At 35.6% G+C, this 23,604-nt stretch overlaps 1 protein-coding gene across 1 annotated transcript in view; it reads right to left on the bottom strand.

The window, feature by feature from the left end:
- Positions 1-7,503: 7,503 nt before the first annotated feature.
- The window catches only part of Kif18a (kinesin family member 18A), a 57,999-nt gene continuing 41,898 nt past the window's right edge, over positions 7,504-23,604 (bottom strand). The window contains exons 13-16 of the mRNA XM_051144302.1: positions 14,581-14,998; positions 13,845-13,952; positions 10,577-10,686; positions 7,504-8,075 (exon numbers count right to left, since the gene is read on the bottom strand). Of these exons, the coding sequence (XP_051000259.1) occupies positions 7,993-8,075; positions 10,577-10,686; positions 13,845-13,952; positions 14,581-14,998 (719 nt within the window). The 3' untranslated portion in view covers positions 7,504-7,992. The remainder of the gene's footprint in view (positions 8,076-10,576; positions 10,687-13,844; positions 13,953-14,580; positions 14,999-23,604) is intronic.

Below are 23,604 nucleotides of genomic sequence, written 5' to 3'. Positions count from 1 at the left end.
CCAACGCAAGCCGTTTCCTTTATGACGACACTCGTAACTCAACATTATTCCAAACCCAAGCCACTCACATTGCTTAGTCATGCTGTTATGCAACCTAATGTTGCATTCCGTCTGGAATTCAGTAATATAATAGGATGCAAAGATATTTAATTTCTATTTTAATAGGAGTTTTAGGAATATATCTTTCAAGGTACTGCCTACAATTCAGGATTTATCATGAAAACATATTCTGCAGATAGCCATGAGTATAGCCACTAAAACGCAACATCTGTAACTTTCATTGCACTAAGTGTGCCTTTTGTATTCAAGTGGTGAAAAGTATTGGCGTTCATTTGGAGAACCTGTTAAGCTTTTAAAGTTTTATACCAGAGACTATCTGGAATATGCCTTGAAGCAACTTCTGTTTACAGACAAAGTCTGTAAGATATCCAAATACCACAGTGTGAAGTGTTTACAGTTTATAAAAGAATTAAATATCAAGTCCTTTGGGTGTGCATTTAAAAATGAACATTAAACGAGTAAGGGGGAAACTGGAAAATGTTTCTATCTGGCACATGCCAAATGAATGACTGCATTCATCTTCCATTTACAGCAAGCTTGTGGTCGCTGAGGGACTATCTCGTGGTCCATAAGGTCATGGCTGGGAATTAGTTTACTTTCATAATGGATTTCACCTGGAGATGTCATTCCTATGCAATCAACTGTATCATCCTGGGTCTCTGAGCAATGATGCTGAACTACTGACATATGGGGAATTTTGAAATGTGTTCCAACTAACCCTGACAGCCATCACTTCCCACCTCTCTTAGTTACAAATTAACTCCCAACAGTGGGTAAAAAGATAAACTTACCCATTGTGAAATACTTAATATTATACATTGTTAGACATGATTTCTTTGTTTGGGAGGAGGGATCAGTTGACCGAGGGAGTCATGGCTAATAAAATAACCTAAAAGCTCATTATAGTGGAACCTCCTGCCAAATCAAGCATAGATGCTACCTTCTAGGGGGGAAAAATCACCGTTACAGGATTTTAAAACAATGTTGAATAAAAAGAAATAATAAACTTTACCTGTACAGGGCTTGTTTAATTCAAATTTTCTTTTGTCAAGATTTGTATTTCAATCTTGCCTGGAAGTAAAATAGAAATAGTACATTTCTTCAAGAGTAGAGAACTATCCTATTGCTTGAATGATTCATATGCAGTGGAAAAGTCTCTGGGTGGCTTTATCAAAGCACAGCCAAAGTCATCTTTGGCAGATGTAGTAGATGAGAATTAAAAAATGAATTTGGAAAAGTCTATGTGAAAGATGGCCAAGATACATAGATCTACGCTACTGTGATTATTAATGGATGTTCTCGCTTTTCCCTCCACACATACACATTGTTTGTTCGGTTGTTTGTTTGTTTGTTTTTAATATTGTCTGTCTTGTTGTGGGTTTGGAGTTTGTGTACTAGGTATGATCAGATAAAGGCAAGCTTGATATTGATTCTTGGCTTTGTACTTTTTTATTTTTGTTCCTGGAATATTATAGAAAGTAGATGAGGGAAAACTTGGGAATTTTGTAAGGCGACAAGAGTAATTAATGTAAAATGTTTGGTAGTGTAAATATAGAAAAAAATGGCAGCATTAATCAGTTCCAATGAAGAGGAGTAAGCATGATTGGGCAGATACTGAAGTTTAAGGCTAGGTATTCAGGAGATAGCTATATAAAACTGAGTAACAATTTTGAGTCCTTTGTGTGTGTCAGAGGGAGTGATGAAATTTGGAAACTCTAGAAAACAGTATAAGTCTTGAGAGCACAACCTGGTATACAGTATATCATATTGTTCCAAAACCCCATTAAAAAAGAAAGAAAAATTAAAAGTTAAATCTTTTCCATAACGGACCTGCAAGTTTGATTGATAGTCACTTCTGGTAATGCTCTTTAGAATCAGACAGCAAAGTGGTCACTGTTTGCCAGAGATGCCCTTGAATTGACAAGAATCTTTTCCACTAGTAGGTACAGATACAACTGGACTCAAAACATTATCTATTCCCAAACTGAATTAGAATTGGAGTGTACAGCAGCAGAAGAAAGCTCAGATAGAAGGTAGAGTAAGAGGCAGTGTGTGATCTTTCAGCTTTAGTTTGAGGTTAATGCTTTTAATTTGACAGGAATTCAGAGGAGGAGTACACTGGGAATAGAGGAATTGAAGGCAGCACTGGAGGTGGAGAAGGGGGAGTTGCTGTGGAGAGAGCGAGCTGGCAGGCCCAAGCCCATCGGGCATGTCTTAACCTTGTAAACTATACCTCCTCCCAAGGTAAGGCCAGTATTTTTTTCAAAGTTTATAAGAATTGTTTTCCATTTATGCCACTAATTTATGTACCAAACATCTTATACCTTCCATCTGTTTTAAGGTATAGACATGTCTAAAAATTGATTTTTGGGGGCTGGGGAGATTGGTCATTGGGTAGGGTGCTTGCCATGCAATTGTAAGGACTAAAGTCAAATGCTATAGAAGGCGCGTGCAATCCCAGCACTCCTACAGCAGGAGGGCCAGGGAAAGGAGAATTAAGAAACTTTGCAGGACAGCTAGCCTGATCATATATAGTAGCAAACAAGAGACATTTTCTCAGGTAGGGTGCATGGGAGGTCCAACACCTGAAGTTTGACTCTGACCTTTACATCAAGTGAGCCCACTTTTTCACACATACATTCCTATAGATTTAACAGCAATTCTTCAGGACTAAGTTTTAATAGCTCTTTTCTTGACATACTAGGTATAACTGCATCACCGTAGGTATCACCTTGTTGTTTGTAAGGGTTCAGTGGCTAGTTAAAATGCCACAGGATAGTCTGCCTGGCAACCACTACCTTTTAAAGTCCTATGAAGGATGAATTTAGTATTCACCCTAAACTTTGAAAAGTTATTCTGTGATGACTCAAGGCCCTCGATGGATGCCAGCAGCTTGGTTCTGGACTTCTGAGCTTCCAGAACTGCTTACAAATATAACTTGCAGTGTTGCAAGTGCAGGAGACTATGACACCATTCTATCTTTTGCCATATAACTCCCAGGCACATAAAAACATGCTCTTTAGCCAATTTTAAAAAGAAAGCATAATCTTAAAATGTTATCTTAAAAACCTGTTTTACGAAGGTCTTAGTAATATTAAATGTGATAGGATTTCAATTTTTTAAGCAAAAGAGTGAAAAAATTTTTAATAAAATTTTCAGTCATAACTATGCTTTCTAAAATTATTGATTTTACTTTTTTATCTAGTTTTATTTATAATCAAACTTAACTCTCCAATTGTCTAGACTTGGAGGGGACTGGGCAAAGCTATGGAACCCAAGGAACATTTGTGAAAGTAGACATGAACAGGTATTGTGCACAGAGAGGGTAGGGCAGTCTTCTGAGCTACAGAAGGAATGGCCTGTTGGGTAATATGCAAGCAAGTCAAAAGAATATTAGAGGTGTCCACTATTGGTAATTGCTATCCCCTTCCTGGTTTCTGAACTCTAAATGCTCTGTGGCATCCACAATACTCACATCTTTAATTTCCCCAGAACCTTTGCCACCCAAACAGACACAGTAACATAGAGGAAAAACCAAAAACTACTTGTTTGGCTGTCATTTGCCACTGGCAAGTTGTATGCTCAGGATGTAATTCCTATTCTCAAATTTCTCCCCATAGAGGTACTTGCCACCAGTGTCATTGTGGTTTGTTAAGTCACCAACCAGGCACATGAGTCCTGGAATAATTCTGTGAATGAAGGGACCTTTCTCTCCAAACCATTCCCCTGCAATCCCCAAAGCATGACGTTTCATTTATTTATTTATTTTTCTGTCTTCGCAACTGTCAAAGGAGATGCAATTGGTTGCCATGTTAGAGAGCACATTGAGATTGACCACGGCTGCCAGCAAGTGATGACAGTGGCATTAGAGTCAGTGAAGCACTCAATAGCGTACTACTCTAGAACATTATTATTCAAAGTCTATTTTCAAGGATATTATTAAGTCTTTCAGTGCTTGGAAATGCATGTGTTAAAAATGGCCGTATTTAGGTTGGTGGTGGTGGTGGTGCATGCCTAATGCTTTTAACGCAGCACTCAGGAGGCCAAGGCATATGGATCTCTCTGAGTTCAAGGTTAGCCTGATCTACAAAGGGAGTACCAAAACAGACATGACTGTTACACAGAGAAACCCTGTCTAAAAAAAAAAAAAAAAAAAAAGATAGATAAATAAATGAGGGCATATTTTGACATTTCTAGTCAAATTAGCCGATGCTGAAATGAGGTTAAATAAAGGACAGGAAAAGAAAACGATGGGACTCTACAATTGGAGTAAATTTAAGTGTGAAAAAACGAAATTGAAAAAAAATTATGAAGTATGATACAATTAAATAGAATCTGTGCATACATACACAAGAGTATAAATCATGAGGGTTAGTTAATCTTCATTATCAACTTGACTAGGTTTAGATTCACCAAGAAAACACCTCAAGGTATGTTTATGAGGGCATTTTTAGACGTTTCAGTATGCAAGGAAGACCAACTCTGAAACTGAGTGGTTAGGTCACAAACCTAACAAAAGCAACAAAAAGGCACCAGCAGATGCAGTATGAACAGCTGTCTCATATTCCCACCATGTTTTTCTGGTCATAATGGATGGTACTCTTTTAAAATGTGTAAGTCACATTTGAAGCCATCTCCATGATGCTCATCATCCTATTTGAGGTAGGCTGGGTGTTGCCAGGAGTTAGCCTGTGTCATTGTTAATGAATCTTTAAAATATTAAAAAAACATTTTTAAATGCCATATTCTGTATGTCTCTGATGTTTTTGAAGACCTTATCTATTCTACCTTATCTTTCTATAGAATCATATCTATCTATTGCACCTAAGATGTATATTCTTGTGATAAAAATAGACTAGTGATTGATATGACCATGATTTGATCAACTAACAATTAATTTGTATAACTTGTTTATTTTAAACAGCCTGAAATAGTACTTTCAAAGTATTGGAAGTAAACCTTGTATTATAATTGAACTATCTGGAGATACACACACACACACACACACACACACACACACACACACACACACACACACACACATACATACATACACACATATATATATGAAAGATTAATCTTAAATTTGAATTCTATACCACTGCATTTAAAATTAAACCTATATTGCATCTATATACAAAATTCTATACCAGTAAATTAAAAATAACCTTGAGTGACAATGACGGCAAAATATCCTAGTTTCTACCACAGACAGAATTCTGCCTAAAAAAGGACAAGCGTGGATGCCAAGACAGAGTAAAACAAATCCTCAATTTCTTGACTAACAAATATGTTTGTCAGATATATGGAGCCAGAAGGCTGAAGATGATGCACCAACATTATAGTTTTGGGTGACTGCTCAGGTAGCAAACTGTCTCTGTCATCTTCTCATTTAGGAAACCGCTAACCTGCACCCCCTGTATACTCAGGTAATCAAATTTATTCCTTCTCAAGTTCCTGATGGGGTTGAAGAACAGATAGTTTAATTTTACAATTAAGCTCAGTTGTTTATAGGTTAAGATGTTTTTAGGTCTAGATAGATGTTTTAAGTTGGTAATGACAAGATATGATAGTAATTTATATTTAGAATTTTAGACTCAGCAAGATAGGAATGTTTTCTTCAATGCTGCCAAATACAAATAGTCAAGACACTAAGAATGTAACATTTATTTTATTTTTTAATTTTAATTTTATTAATTTATTCAGATTAAAATTAAATTGTTACCCCATCACCTGTATCCTCCCATTCCTCCCTCCCTCCTGCATTCACCCTATTCCCCTCCCCTAGGTCTATGACCTAGGGGGACCTCCTCCTCCACTATATGGTCATAGGCTATCAAGTCTCTTCTTGGTAGCCTGCTTAAGGAATGTAACATTTATATAATTCCTGATTGTTTCATGGTTCATCTTGCTGTAGTTAGTTTATTGGTTATATGTATAATTATATATGTATATGTAAAAAATAAAAAATATTTAATAAAAAGAAACTATTAAAAAATAAAGAAAATATGTAAGTCAAGTGGAACCTTTTCAAGTTGTTTTTGCCAGAGTAACAAAAATTTAACACATAAAAGAATACATGATTTGGTGGGTAACTGAATTACTAATAATAGTAACATCTGGGATTACAGGCAGATAAGGAGGAAGGAATTTTACTTCATAAGTATATTCACTTTGTGAAGATTCGCTAAGCTCTTCTCTCTGTGCATATATGTATATATGTATGGATTTTAAATGTATATTTTATTGGTCTATTTTACCTAATTAATTTAAAATGGCTGTATAATGACTCATTTAATTGACAGCATTCTTACTCTAGTTTCTATGCAAACATTTTGTATTTATTTACGTATCAAAACAGCTTTACATTCTCACATTCATTATTTCCTTGTTAGCATGGGTTTTTTGCTAAATCAATTTTTCCAAGAGAAAGTCTCTGATAAAAATTGCACATGTAAGGGAATCCCAGCCAGGTGTGATGGCATCATGCCTTTAGTCCCAGCACTTGGGAGGCAGAGGCAGGTGGATTGCTGAGTTGGAGGCCAGCTTGGTCTTCAAAGTGAGTCCAGGGCAGCCAACACTACACTCAGAAACCCTATCTCGAAAAACCAAAAAAATTAAATAATTAAAAAAAAAGAAAGAAAGAAAGAAAGAACACCCCATAGCTTGTGGCATGAGGCGGACACCAGGCGCGCACAGGGACTTACAGTTTTATGTGGATGTATGCATGCTGTGAGGTCCAAGCGGCAAATGGATGACAAGTTGCTGTTGGTCTCTTCTACTATCTGGGCTGTAGGGATCAGCTTAGTTTACCTAGAGCTCCTATGCACTGAGCTACCTTGTGGCCCCACTTCTTCATCTTCTCGTCATTCACGTGGAAGAAAGATTTCTTTTGAAACCTATAATTACCTGAAGTAATTTGAAAGGAATAAAGTTGAAGGTGATTCAGTCAGCGCAAACAAAAACTAACCACAAATTTTGGTGAAAATTGATTGGGCCTTTTTTAATGACTGATTCTGACTTCACCGCTAGGGATCAAGAAAGAACTGTTAAATGATTTTGTCTCATGCTTTCTCAATTAGACTTAAAAAAATTGGGTAAGTAAAAGCCTTAAGAAGTCTCTTACATTGTATAGTTGTTTGGTATGAAGATTCCTTGGAGGCACAAACTGAAAAGTGTATTAGGTAAAAATTTGTACTTTTGACAACAAGTTAACAAGGCTAGGTAATTAGGTTGTAGCTCTGTGTAATCTGTATAGTAACAGGAATGATTAAATGTTTTCTCATCATTCCTCTTTATTAAGGAACCTATGGATCGTTTGCAGATTTGGTCCGGGTATATATTATCTTGTTTTGATATAAATGCTTATATAAAATAACATTTAAAATATATTAGGGGTTGCAATAAAACTGAAAAATCAAACACTTTAATATGGCAAGTAATAAAATATTAGTATTTTATTTAAGGCAGGTATTTAAACAACATTTCCAATGTTATGGCCACATATATCTACATTTGTACACCAAAGTTTTAGAAACTAAAATCACAAGTATGAATAAAACAACATATTGACACACAACAGAAGATCAAATACATCTTGGTCCTAATTTTATGACTTCTAAAGTCTCTGTATTTTTGAAAATAATAAGGGCAATATAATAATTTGCTATTTTTCTACAATGTCTTAATCAAGTTGTGATAAAATAAAATTAAACTGACATCATGTTGACTTAGAGATATTTTTCAAGAGTAACAAATAATGGAGAAATGGGACAGATAACCTGTTGTAATTTTATATTTATTCTAAATACAAAAGAAGTTTCATTTTGCTTGCTGAAAATATTTGAGTGAACAGTTTTAGATAGCCTTCTTTCACAGACTTGAAACACATTTCTGAAGGGACAAATACCAGGCTAAGGACATTGACAGTTCTTATTGTACATTTTCTTTTGAAGTGTTTCTTCTAAATTTTCTAAGCACATTTGAATTTCCTTTGTTGCTGTTTCTTTTATAGCCTAGAGAAGAAATAAAGATGAATAAATATAAAGAAACTATCATTCAAAACTCATTGTTTATTCAACCCATAATAATTATTGACAAGAGTTTACTCTTGGAACTCATGGTTAATTAACACAATTTAAAATACAACAGATTCCCTGAAGTCTCCACTGCTTGGTGCCTTTCCCCTCTGTACCACTTGGCCTTTCCTTCTAATCCATCTTCATTCCTTTGTGTTAGCCTCTGAACCTTTGAACAGAAACACCACCTACAAGGGACTCCCAGTGGCCACACTGAGTTGGGATGCAGATATATTTACTCTCTAGCATCCCCAGAGCCACCACACTTTCATATGATCCAGGGTGGTGAACATCAACCAAAGAACAGAACAGTCACCTAACAGAGATAAAGACCAGATAGCTACACAAGGAAACACCTCAAATATCATAACTTCAGATGCCTAGATCCTTGATCAAAACCACCACCATAAATAGCCAAGACAATATGCTTTCTCCAGTCCAGCAATCCTATAGCAATAAGCCCAAGAAATGCAATTTAGCAAAACACAGTACAAAGACTTAAATAAAAAAGCAAGGCTAATAAAGAGGATATGAACAAATGTCTTAATGAAGACTGTGAAAGCACAAAGATTGAATGAAATAACAACAACAAAAAATAGTCGAAGACATGAATGTAGAAATAGAATTACTAAAGAAAACCCAAACTGAAATAAAACTGAAAATGAAAAACTTAAACTTGGGAGGTCGAACAAAAGTTTCAGAGAGAAGACACAACAGATTACAAAACACTAAAAAAAGAATTTCAGGTCTTGAAGCAAGGTAGAAGAAATGGCTAGCTCAGTAAAGAAAATGTTAAGTCTAAAATAATCCAAGCACAAAACACACAGGAAATTGGGATACCACAACCCCTGCTCCAAAACAAAAACAAAAACAAAAACAAACCAAAAAACAAAAAACAAAAAAACAAAAAAACTGAAACTGAAACTGAATAATAGGGACAGAAAAAGAAGAATCTCAGACCAAACAAAGGCACAGAAAAGAAGTACATATGTATTTTAAAAATTAGAAAATTTCCCCAATTTAATGGAGATGCCTAAAAAGGTTCAAGAAGCGTTCACACTACCAAATAGATAGGACCAGAACAAAATTTCCTCATGACACATAATAATCAAAATGCTAAATGTATAAAATAGACTCAAAATTCAAACTAATCAGAAGAGATATGGAATGCTAATACACACATGAAAGAAATACATAAATACATACGCGAAAGAAAAAGTACACCAAGAGGGTATTGCAATTCTAAACATCTATGCACCAAATACAGTGGCACCCAAGTTCAGAAAATGAACACTACTACAACTATAAAGTCACATATTTACTCCCCCGCAGTGATATTCCATTTTATATGAAATATTTGTCTTTTATTAAAGTTGATACCTTATTTTTACCAATTAATTATATTTCTAATGTATTGTCTGATTTTAAAATCTGTTTAATAAACATATCCTTTGAAAGAATAAACAAGCATCATTTATTATCATAGTAATTAGCAATGTAAGAGGAAAACTCCTTCATGTTATTCAGAAGCATATATGTTATCTAATAAGACTCCTTTAAATTCCAAGTGGTATAAGTTCTTCCAGAGAAAAAACAAGTCTCATTAATTTGGATATGAATTCTAAGACCCAGCACAAGATGAATGTTTAGTAAGTTAGTACTTTCTGAAGGGAGTCATAAGGATTACGGTGTCAGAGACAGGTCTGGCCAGGCCTTGTGGTCTGGAACTGGAGGATATAATACACTCATAGTCAAACATAAGGCCTTGGGCTGCCATAGGCTCATGTCACTCCACATGGAACTGAGGGTATGTCTGACCCTTCACTAATATTTTTTCAACTCATCAGTGGGAGTCACAATATGATTATAGCTAGGAACAAGGCAGAGATTGTATCGTAATTACATAAATGATTCAGAGGCCAAACTTCAAAAGGGCTAAGAGAAACATTTCAAGTGGGTAGAGTTTATTTATAAAGCATAATTGATGAGCTAAGTATGGTGGCAGAGGCCTGTAATCCAATATTGGGCAGCAGAGGCAGGAGCTCAAAACTAGTCTGTACCACATACTAAGACCCTTTGTCAAAAACAAAAAAAATTTAAATATGCACACATGTATCATATATAATTGATTTACTATATACATTTAACATCTATTTCATTTATTAGTTATCTGCATTATAAGCAGTCTATACAACAAAAAGGGTATGCAGACTAACAATTTGGAAATCTGGTTGTGACTTCTGGCTCTGTTTTATTTAGTATTTGTGCACTCTTGGATATGTGCTTCACAGTGTATCTAAAGTTTGCTTTTCTATGATCTAGAAAAATCACACCCATTTACCACCAAATATGAAGGGAAATATTTATGAAGACATAAAACCAAGGTACTATGACAGATAAATATGTAATTAAATGACAGACTAGGAGCTCAGACATACCTACTGTCGGTCTGTTTTGTTGCAAGAGCTTATCTCTTGAATTATCTTTTCGAATGCGTTTGGCACATCCATGATTTTCGTTGGATTTTAATGAAGCATTTGATGTAGAGCTTGTGGGAAAAAGTTTTCCTTTTAGTTAAGGCATTCAAAAATATCTTTAACTTGTGTACTATATATTGTAATGATAAAATAAATTAAATACAAAAATAATAATTGTGACATCCTGCATAAGTAATTGGACGCATTAAAAATACTTAGTTTGGTAAATTTTGGATCTAGGGCTTTTAGGCTCTAATTTTCTTTTTCTTTTTTTAGAAGGAAAAGTTGTAGATAAAGTACACATGAGATGTTTTAAAATTTAAAAACTGAATTAGAATATACATATCCTAAATATGTTCATGAAATCTGCTAAGTGGGAAGTACCAGAGTTGGTCACTTTCAAGCTCTTCTATCTTTAATTGGGGGAAAGGGAGATTTAAAAAAGCAATTACTCACTCATCCATCATTAATCTTTTTAACCTTAGTTAATGGCCGGATCTAATTATTGATACCCGAGGGAATGTAGTCTGTGAATAGTCAAGTTACTTTCCATCTTATATTCTTTAATATTATTTCACAGTATTGGTACTAGTCCTTAACATATCTAAACCCACAAATATACAATTTACCTAACCAGACATTTCTGAGAAAACATGTGTTTAACAATAACTATGTTTATATTTTAGGAACACTTACAGTATAAACACTTGAAGAATTTTAATAAAAACATGGGAGCATATAAAGATCCAGAAAATTTAATATTAATTAGTGGAAGAATGACAAAACTGAGACAATATAAAGTAGTGCTGAAGTGGGTGAAATGGAAATGAACAATGTGAGTCGACTACCTACAGTTTAGATTGACACTTGAGCAAAGTACAGCAGTCCATATAGGCCCACAGAATACTCTTCCAAGACTGCAACTGAGTGGGGTCCTGAAATCAAGGATGGAATTAAGCCTAAAATATGCTTTGTTTTTCCCTAAATATGTACCTTGATAAACTTCTACTTTTTGCCCAAAGGAAGCAGCTTATGATTTCTGTTTGGAAAATTTAACTGTCAGCATGAGTTGTCTTTGCACATGGAAAATTATGCAAAGTGTTATCTGAATACCAAGCTCTGCGTACTCTAGGACAGGTGGTCTTCTAAACTTGGCCAGTAAGTAGCTCACAATCCACATACAGTGTGTACAATCCACATACAGTGTGGATATACTGGATAAAGGAATGGCTGTCGTAAGATGTAGAGATGCCCCAAGTGCCAAAGATAGTCAGTAAGGAAAGCAAAAAACAAACAAAGAAACAAAATCAAGTCATCTATATGCTTCTAATTTCCTTGGTTTTATGAAGGGCATGAAAAGATACTAAATTCACTTATGAGAAAACACTTTATGAACTGTGAGTAACTATGCTATTTGTAAATTTATATCCTGTAGTCCAAATGCAACAAGACCATGGAAGAAAACAAGAAATTCATAAAAGTTAACTTTAGCTATCATACTTTTCTCTATATAGTATTAGAAAGAAAAAGGGGTAGAAAAAGTAAGACCATTTCATATTTAGTTAGCATGTTTTGTGAGTGTTCCTATGATACACAACTTAGGATATTCTTGTATTAATGCCATTTATGATTTGTTGTAGTTTTTCAAATTGGTGACTTAATGGCCGTTGTCAGTGTTAGAAAACCATTAACTGCTATCTTATCAGATACCAATTTTTCCTATTCTTTCTCTTCTTTTGGAGACCGAAAGTACCCATTACCAGAAAATGTTCGGGTTCTGTAGGTCTCCTTGACATTTTTGTTTTCTCTCTGTTCTTGCTTTCTTTCTTAGGCATGTTTCTGTGCATCAACCCTCCAGTTCACCAACACTCTCTGTTGTGACTAATCCACTAACTTAGTTGACTGGGTTTCAATTTTCAGTAAAATCTATCTTTCTGGTTCTAGGATAGTTATTTGATTAATTTTAATGGAATACAGTTCTTTTGTTAATCTATCTTAACTATTCTGCTGAAATTCATCATGGTTATAATCAAAAGGTCATATTTGATAATCCTTATCTATGACATAAATGGATCACTGTTACTCTGATCGGTTTCCTTTCTTTAAACTATTTGGCTGTATATCTTGACATTCCATAATTTTGGCTTAATATTATCTATGAATATTTGCATACATCCCAGAAAGCATATTCTAGAAATTTTAAGATTTAGTTTAGAATTGTAAGTTTACGTTTAATTAAAATTGTTAAAATTAAGACTTTAATTTTAAGTTCAGTTTATAAGAATATGGGATAGTTTGAGACCATCTGAATTTAAGCAAAGACTGAGTTGGTGTAAGATCTGTTGAAGGCTTTTAAGAACTGGCTTATTTCTAATTTGTTCTACTCCTAAGGCAGAGCACCCCCAAGATTTCAAATACAATCCAGGGGCTTTTAGAAGGTCTCCTTTTTCCATATCTTTTAACCTTAATCCTTTGTACCCTAGAATGTCAAACTCTGTTTAACCCAGTGGTGTTTTAGCAGCTACTTTGAGTTTGATTCTCAACAGAACTTAGAAGATGGCAAGCCTTAAAGAACAACTTGGGTTGTTCAGTGAGAACTGGCAATCACTTAAGTAATTGTCTTTTGTTTGGCCTCTAACCTTATGCTATGAACCGGCAAGTCTAAAATAAAGAAAGGAGGTGTGGCAAATTAAAGTAGGCTTCCCGTAGCATGCCGCTATCTTGGATGCTATGTTCTCAAGTCCTGGCTATCACAGTTGCTTGCCAGTGCCTTCAATAAGCTGTTAGTTGTATTTTATTTAGCGGCTATAATTCAGCAACAATTGTAATGGTTCTTACTTAGTGGCTTAGCCTGATACGAGTTACAATCTCATGGTTAGAGAAAGTAGATTCTTCACTTCATTACATTGGGTATGTATCAAAATTCATTAAAACAATTGAATTCTAGGGACAAAGAAATTCAAGACAAATAACCAAATAATTGTCACCAGAATAAAAGTAAGAACTAAGTGACAGTTTGGAAGCTGGAAGACTTTTCAACTTATTTTAACTAATCTTAAAATGGGATACTTTATGTAAACTTAAGTGGAATTCTTGGGATTACCCTAGCACTTAGTGGAGATAGAGGATTAAATAAGAATTGAGAGTCTAACAGCAATAAAATGTCATGGAAAATGTAAGTATAAAGATAATCTTATATACAAACTAGAACAGTATTGGCTAGTCATACCTTATTAATTTCCACTTCCTCTTTGCAGCAGTGGTCAGTGCCATATAGGACGGCACACTTGTTGATACAGTCTTAGAATCCATAGTTGAAAATGAAGAAGACTCAACCCTGCATATTAAGAATGAAGAATTAAAGAAAGCAAATCTGATTTATACTAAGGAAAAATGATTTATACTTTCATAACCAGGAAACCATTGGTATTAATATATTTATGGATATATCTCCATGTAATAAAATTTTCCTCAGTTATCTTTTTTTCTCTTTTAAAAACACCAGTTAAAGATGCTGTCAAGACATTCCTCATAGCAAAGAAATGTAGGAGTATTTTTCTTCCCATATTTAGATCAGCTGTTATGATGTAGTTGAATGCTTCCTTAAATGACAGTCATTTGATGTTGAATTATGCTAAATTTTGGGTATTATTCAAATGAGGTATTGATCAGTAAGCAAAGTAGTCATTCAGTGATGGCTTAGGCTACACTGCATCAGAATATAGAGAACAAATGAAATTCATCTTAAGGTGTCTTCTAGCTTAAGGAAGGTCAAATCACTTAGAATATAAAATTATTTTAAAAAAAGGTAAGTGTATCCATACTCAACTAATACACAGTAAACAAGCAACTTATATACCAAAGAGAGGACACTTGATCTGTCCAATATAAACAAAGAAGAGAAAGTTAACAGTTCAAAAGCCTTTGGGCGGGGGAAAGAATTGTAAAGTATTCTGTTTTTGTACCTGTTTAAACTGCTTTTGCTGCTTGGTAGTGATTCTTGTTCAGGTAGTTTACTCTTCAACTTCCTAGTGTCATCACATAGAGTAAATGTAGAGTCCAAACCCTGTTCACACTCTGTTCTACTGCTGAGAGGAGATTCTACTTTAAATAGTGCTTTCATGGAATTATCATTGGTTACATTTGCAGTATGTGGCAAAGGTCGTGTTAAGGCTGGAGACAGGTCTTGAAGAGGTCTTCTGTAGTCCTCTGGGGTATAAACAATAGGCTGAAGTTCTTTGCTGAAAGAATCATTGAGCTGTACACCTTCAGACAGGACAGACTTCTGAGTATGTTTTACTTTCAAGGAACAAGGAATTAATTTTCTTCTGGTTCTTTTATGTGGAGTAATTTTAAGCAAGTTAGGTTCACTCGAGGATGTGCCTGTGCAATAAAATTATAAAATTGAGAAGTCCAATAGTGTTGCCTCAATAGTTACTCCAAAAATCTCAATAGGTTAGAAAATGAAATCCCTAGGAACATATTAGTACTTTGATAGAAATCTTACAGAGAATAACTAAGTAGGAAAGGTACGCAATACGGTTCATTATTAACAGTTTTAACAGTAAATTTGTTGTATAGAGCATAAATTACTAATATCAATGGATACTGAGGAATCATAAGATCAAATGTCCAACCATTTCTATCAATCCCCAAGCCATGTCCGGCATTCATGTTTGTCCTGGGGTTAAGAACAAGCATTTATTATTTGTAGGTACAGATATGAATACTTATCCTACTGTCAACATCAGCTCTTTAGAACTCAGCGGCAGTAATCAAGAAAACTCCATTTCCCTTTGTATTTGTCAACATTTCCATGAATGAATTCTATGTTTTAAAAGTACATACAATTAAAACAACTGTGACTGTACAGTCTTTTTAATTAAGGGATTTTAGGAATCTTTCAAAGAAACACACTAAAGCAATTTTTGGTGCTTGATCCAAAACTAAGAGACACATAATTCTGGTAGAACTTAAAGTTCTCAGAGACCTAGAAATGTTCTTCGCATTTAAGTATATGTTTCTCAAATATCTTAATATCCAAAATAACAACAGTATTTATAACAATATAATTTGTGAAAGCTAATCTTACATTTGGTATTCTGCCTGCTTGACTGTGATGAACTTCAACAGACCTGGCATGAAATATATTAACTTAGGGTATACTGTTCATAGAAAAAAATTATGTTATTTCCATGCAGTTTTAAAATAAAGAAAAGCTCCTAATTGATGTTATATTTGCTTTATTAGTTAATACTATTTAAATACTGATAATAGCTCCTATGTGTTTCAATAAGGTTACTGAGAACTCCTGCTAAGTTAAAAGTACATGTATGGCAATTAGCAGCAGTACACGCATTATTCTTATAATGATAGTTGACAATTACCCTCTAGGAAATACAATTTAAAAACAGGAAGAAAAAAATGATCTTCATTCTACTAAGGAATTTGACTTTTCTGAGAACTAGACAAATGAGATCTAGATCTTAAAATAATTTTCCACTCCCTTTAACATGACATTTGTCAAATTTTCCATTACCAGATATTTTTATACTAATGCCGCAGTGTAAAGACAGTCACTTTTCTCCACTGTGCTGCTACCACCAATTTGGTGGCTAATAATAGCTAGAAGATTAACTTCTTTTCCCATGAGAGACACAGAGGTAAAGAAGACAGAAAACTATATTGAGGATAGAGGACTGAGTTGGGAGTCAGGAGACTTGAATTCTATTTCTGGTTTTACCAAAGACCCAGTGAGTGACCTTGGGCAACTCACTGTAAGTAGTGTGCACATTAATACTTTGTTGAAAAACTGAGATAATATCAATGTACATCCTGAGTGAGTTAACCCAGACCAAGAAAGATACACATAGTATACACACTTATAATTGGACACTAGCCCAACAGGGATGTCCCGTGAAAGTCTTCACTTAGTAGGAGACTGGGACAGATGCTGGGACTTCCTACTGGGATTTCAGGTGAGAGAGGTATGGGAGAATGGGGAAATAGAAGGATCCAGAGGGTCCTAGAAATCTACAAGGCTGGCGGATCTGGACCCCTGGGGGTCTGCTCAAACTAATGCACCAACCAAGGACAATGCATGCAGTAAACCTTGAACCCTATCCAGATCTAGCTAATGGACAGCACAATCTCCACAGTTGTATGGAGAGCAGGGACTGACTTTGACAGGAACTCTGGTGCCCCCTACTTGATCTCTCAGAGGAAGGGTAAGCAGGCTATCAGGATGAGACCTGATAGGCTGTGATCATATGGTGGGGGAGGAGGTCCCCTTCTGTCACAGACCTAGAAGAGGGGAATAGGGTGAAAGAGCGAGGGATGGAGGGAGGAACGGGAGGAATGGGAGGATACAAGTCAGATGTAACCTGAATAAATTATTTAAATTAAAAAAAAAAAAGAAAAGGGATTTTCCAGGATTAGCTGATACTTTAACAAAGTGGTAGTTTACTTACCAATACTCTATTAATAATCAATTCATAGTTATCTCTAAAATAATATATTTCAAATAATGTCTTTCAAATGATGGATATAAAGTTTATCAACATTGATATTAAATTACAATATAAACTATATGTATTGTTGTTGAAAGAAGGACATGAATGTACTACTTGCCATGCAAGTATAGTAACATACAAAACTTACCAAAATGGTACATAAAATCTCAAGGAATGAAGATAGCCAAAGTCACCACCTTCCTTCTATATATCTAATAGGAATAATCTCTGAAGTATGTCCTGGACCATAATGGAATACTGTTTTTTTTTTTTTTTCTACAGCAACTAGCATATGAAAATGAGAATCTTCTCTAAGACACTAACAAAAATTAGACACCTGTTTTCTGGGATAGTCTAAGCTAGGTGCAACATTAAGTTTTATATGACCAGAACAATAACTGGTTAGAGAAAGAAATGATAATGTCATAATTCTCAATTCTGAGAGGTTAAGTTGGAGGAGAGAAATGGAGCTGTAGTAAACACTGATTATATACTGATTGTTGTGCTTGGCTTGGAAGAGATACTATGGGTACACAACATGCAGGAAATACAGAGCTTTTCCTCTGTTTTGAATTTTACTTAATTGAGATAAATGAGAGGGTAGATGGTGAATTTAAGACCACCCAGGTTGACTAGTTCATAAGAAATGTTTAGAAGACAGTAAAAGCAAAAACAATAGTTAAACAATTCCACATAAATTAGACATTCAACCCACTGTAACTATACATAAGGTTAAGACCCACTTAATGAGAAGTTAAAACACATAAGATAAAACATTTCACTTTGAATAAGTTTTCTAGAATATATAATGATTATTCTTTAGCTAACTTGATATTTTAGGAAGGTACAACAAATGAAAAAATGCAAGGTTAAGGTTATTATAGAGCCTGTAGACACTTAAGATGCACTGAATATGCTAGGCATGTGTTAATAAGAAGGATTTGCTGTACTTTTCCATTACAAGAAAGGGCTATACAGTAAATTTCCAGAAAAGCTGTCTCAGGGCAGGCATATCTATATCAGCTAGAGAAAATGTTATCTACCAAGTGGAGATAATGCTATCTATCAAGGTTCCATAATTCTGAAAGTTAGACTATAGATACGATAAAGAAGAAAGGGGAAACATTATATTCTTTCATAATGTCTCTATAAAAAGCCTGAAAATGTTGTATATGCCTATAATCCTAGCACTCAGGATGCTAAGGAAGGAGGAAATTTGAGAATTGAAAGCCAGTCTGAGCTATACAACAAGACTCTGTAAGCAAAGAAACAATGAATGGGCAAGAGATGAAACTAGGAAATCAGTACAAGCCTTCCTCCACAGCTCATGTGAGAAATGATGAGAACTTGGATAGGGTAGTCACAGCAGTGATGGAGAGTTATGGAAAGCATGTTAGAATCAAATTAGATGCAAGTGATATAAAATATATCCATAACATATTGAAAAGCATGAATGATGGTTGGTTGTCCATCAGAGGGACCAAAGGTAAGTAGTTCAGTCAAGGAGTAAGTCATCTCTTAGTATCAGTGGGGACTGATTCCAGGATGGCTCTCAACTACCAGTCTCTACTCAAATCTCTTATAAAATCCTGTTTGGGAGGTAGGGTTGGGTATCACTACATTGTCCAAGATCATGGTGAATTAAAATTCAAATGATCCTCTTGTTAAAGGCTGTGAGTAGCTGAGATTACAGGAATGCATTTCTTTGCTCAGGTTCTCATTAGTAAGTGCACACTTATAATAACCTTTTCTCATCTAAGAGCAAAATATAAAGAAATAACAGATAATCCAGAAGCTACGTTCTTCAATATTACACATGTTGGGTCTCTACTACAGTGGTAGAATTAAGTCAATTAGAGAAGAGCCAAGTAAAACACAGAACATTCACAATTTCACTGTTACATAAAACTGTCTTTTATGGAGTTGTTACACAGGAAATATCTGTTAAATGAAGTGCTATATAGATTTTTATAAACATCATGATCTTAATTTTAATACAACAAAACAAAAGTTACCAAATACAAATCAAAGCCCAAACAAAAGTCTACAAATAGAAAAGGAAGAGTCTCAAAAAAGCAGAGTAAAAGGAAATACAGCAGGTACAATGTGTCAATATATTATGCTACTGCTAGAAGAATGACTGCCATTCGTCATATATGTGACAAACTCTAACACACACACACACACACACACACACACACACACACACACACACACACACACGGCAGGGGGAAGAGCAAGAGCGAGAGGGAGAGTGAAAGTACAAAACCCCATAGGAGTGATATCTGAGGTACAGGAGAAAGAAGACAACTATTAAGAAACATGATCTAGTTTGAGCGGGACCCCTGGGCCCAAATCTGCCTATCATCATGTTCTACTTGTAGGTTTCTAGGACCCTCTGGATCCTTCTACTTTGCTATCCTCCCATGCTTCTCTCATCTAGAGTCCCAATAGGATGTCCTCCCCTCTGTCCCAGTTTCCTGGTAAGTGAAGGCTTTCATGGGACATGCCCCTTGGGCTAGTATGCAGATATAAGTGAGTATATACCATTTGAGTCTTTCTGCTTCTGGGTTAACTCACTCATTATGATCATTTCTAGCTCAATCCATTTATCCACAAATTTCGGGAATTCCTTGTTTTTAATAGCCGAGAAGTATTCCATAGTGTATATGTACCACAGTTTCTTTATCCATTCTTCTACTGAGGGACACTTAGGCTGTTTCCATATTCTGGCTATTATGAATAAGGCTGCTATGAACATGGTTGAGCAAATTTTCTTGTTGTGTGCTGGAGCATCTTCTGGGTATATTCCAAGGAGTGGAATAGCTGGGTCTTGAGGAAGCCCTATTCCCAGTTTTCTGAGATAGCACCAGATAGATTTCCAAAATGGCTGTACTAACCAAAGACAATACAGGCGGTACACTTTAAACCCCTACCCAGATCTAGCCAACGGACAGAACATTCTCCACAGTTGAGTGGAGAGTGGGGTATGACTTTCACACGAACTCTGGTGCCTCATATTTGACCATGTCCCCTGGAGGGGGAGACCTGGTGGCACTCAGAGGAAGGACAGCAGGTTACCAAGAAGAGACTTGATATCCTATGAGCATATACAGGGGGAGGAAATCCCCCTCAGGAACAGTCATAGGGGAGGGGAATAAGGAGAAAATGGGAGGGAGGGAAGAATGGGAGGATAGAAGGGATGGGATAACCATTGAGATGTAACAAGAATAAATTAATAAAAATTAAAAAAAAAAAAAAAAGAAACCTGATCTAAGACTAAGTAACTAGAAGCATGAAATTATGCTTGTATAGAGAGGGACAAATGAAACAGGAGAATTAAAGTCTGTATAGAAAAGTCAGACCCTGAGATTCTTCATGTGGGGTCTTTTTGTTCACTATCTGCATTATCAAATGATTTTTGACTTGTTATTTTGGTTCAAGGATGTGGTTTTATTTTATGAACATACTCAAGTGAAAGAATATGGCAAAATCAGTCTGTTATTGACCTGAAAACTTGACACTTACTGACTAGTATACATAGTGTTGGAGAGTACTATGAATGCCACTGAGAAGAAAAGCAACCATCAATAATAACCCAGCTGTGAATCCTGTGAGCTACAAAAACAACTGGCCTGGCCAAGACATGTCCAGTGGTCCAATAGTGGAACAGACATCATATGAGGAAGCAACAACTACTATCTGATGGGATTTAAGGCCCACTCTATGAGATGAAACTCATACCTGGAACCATTAGTGTCCGAGAACCTATGACCAGACAGGGCAAGGCCATAGGCTGGAGTCTACTACTGTTTTTCTGCTGAAAGGACATAGCATTAAGCCAATTCTTTTTTTTTTTAATTTAATTTTATTAATTTATTCAGATTACAACTAACTTGTTAACCCATCCCTTATATTCTCCCTTTCCTCTCTCCCTTCCCCCCTCCCGCTTTCACCCTATTCCCCTCCCATATGTCTATGACCAAGGGGGACCTCTTTCCCGACTATATGGTCATAGGCTCTCAAGTCTCATCTTCGTAGCCTGTTTATTCTTTCTTTGAATGCTACCAGACTCACATGGTACATACTCACTTATAGTTGGGCACTAGCCCAAAAGGCACGCCCCACGAAAGTCTTCACTTACCAAGAGATTAGGATGGATGTGAGGATATCCTACTGAGACTCTAGGTAAGAGAAATATAGATGGGGAAAAAGAAGGATAGAAACCTACAAGAACATCGTGATGGGTGGATCAGGGCTCAGGGCAGTCTGCTTAAACTATTGCACTAACCAAGGACAACAGAGTAGTAAATATCGAACTCCCACTCTGATCTACCCAATGGACAGGACATTCTGCACAGTTATGTGGAGAGTGGGGACTGACTTTAATGTGAACTCTGGTGCTGCATATTTAAACCAATTCTTAATGGCATTGTTATACCAAAGATCAACACATCTCTCACCCTTATTTATAGATGATAACTAAACTAACAGAGGGACCTACAATTTGCCAAGGAGCAGAAAATAAAAGATGGCTCAGTCCTAAGAGGGAATATATAACCTATAGCCCCTTTTCCCAAGGATCAGGAATCATTGTAAAAGAGGTGGTGGGAACAGTGCAAGAGCCTGAAGCTATGGGTAACTACAAAGAAATGCTGTCTCTTAGACATGGCAGAGTAAGCTGTACATATGAACTAACAGCAGTTGTGACAGCACACACAACAACCTGTGCAAGTACAAGTCAAAACAACTCCCAGCATGGAAGGGGAATTGGGCACATAATCCCATCCTTAGCTTTACAACTATTATTGGCAACTGTTAGCTGCTGGGAAAGTGAGAAACAGTTCTCTTTTCTAAGAATGTAGGCTTTTGTAGGCTACCACAAAGAGACTTGATACCCTATGAGCATATACAGGGGGAGGAGGTCCCCCTCAGTCACAGTCATAGGGGAGGGGAGTAAGGGGAAAATGGGAGGGAGGGAGGAATGGAAGGATACAAGGGATTGGATAACAAGTGAGATGTAATATGAATAAATTAATAAAATATATTAAAAAATTAAAAAAAAAGGAATGCAGCTCCCTCTTTAAGTTGATCACACTCCAGTAAGACTGCACACTGAAGATCACAACGGCAGCAAAAATTGGTCTTAAACAGGACTCAAATTTGGGTGTGTAGGGTTGGAGTGGATCTGGAAAGGTTTGGTAGAGGTGGCATGGATATGATAAAAACACATTGTATGAAATATTTAAAGAACTAAAAAGCGATACATATTTTCATAACTAATGGATTCTATAATGTTACATAAGCATAAGTACCTAACATGTGTGTATTTGCTTAGTATTATACAATATAGCTTTTCATTCAGAGGAACCAAGTTCAGGTTCCAGCATCCACTTCAGATGCTCATACCATCTATGAGCCTGTGACTCTAGCTATTCTCTTCTGGCACAAATCCACATATAGACATGCACAAATAGACATAATTAAAATTAAAATTAAAATCTTGAAAAAGTAGTTTGGATATTTACCGGCTATTCACCATCTTTTTCAAACTTCTTGGATTTGTTTTAAAAGGAATATGAAGAAATAATGTAGGTATAATAAACGTAACAAAATTAGGTAAAGCAAATAATTAGGTAATCAATTCAGAACTAATTACATTAAACAAAAGAGCACATAATGAATTTCATTTTCACTTATTCATTTAGGATGGTACACTGTATAATTTCATTACATTTGAGAATAATTGATGACTATCAAGTGCTTTAAAAACATAATACTACCTGTTATAGCTATTTTACTTTAAGGGATGCAGCCTAAGGAGATAATTAGAGAACTTGTAAAACATATATACAGAGATTAAGAAGAGTTTTACTTACAAGAACAATAGAGTAAAAACAAACCTAGTGTTCTTTAGTATATTATTAGATAACTAACACATAGCAGTAAGGCGGGAGTAAGTGGTGGAGGCGTAGCTCAGCATCAGAGTGGTTATTTGCATGCACAGGGATCTTAACACTACAAAATAAGTGACTTAAATTCATGTGGTTCAATGGGAAAAAAGCTAGAGACCGTTTACATTTACTCGATCATATATGTCACTTTTGTTGGAAGAAACTTGCTTAGAGACGAAGTCCAGTAGGTGATTAAACAAAATAGTATTACAAGCTCATAAAACATAACTTCTGGTTCAAGTTTCACAAATTAAGGTATTTATTGGAAAGAAAGAAAGACCCAAAGCTTAATACGGTGAGAAAGAAAAAAAACAACCCCCCCCCCCTGAAATCAGTTTCCAGCTCTTACAGTTTTCTGGAGACAGACAAGGCAAGCCATAGCTTTACTAACGCTGACACTTTAAGAAAGGGGGAGTTCATACAGAGTACAATTTGCATTAGACTTTTAGTGCAGGGAAAGACTCAGTAGACCAGGATGTAGAAACAGGAAGCAGCAGCTGGCGTTGAAGAAAAAACACACCAA

Source organism: Acomys russatus, chromosome 4, assembly GCF_903995435.1.
Source record: "Acomys russatus chromosome 4, mAcoRus1.1, whole genome shotgun sequence".
Lineage (NCBI taxonomy): Eukaryota > Metazoa > Chordata > Mammalia > Rodentia > Muridae > Acomys > Acomys russatus.
This window is presented reverse-complemented; position numbering and strand designations above follow the sequence as displayed.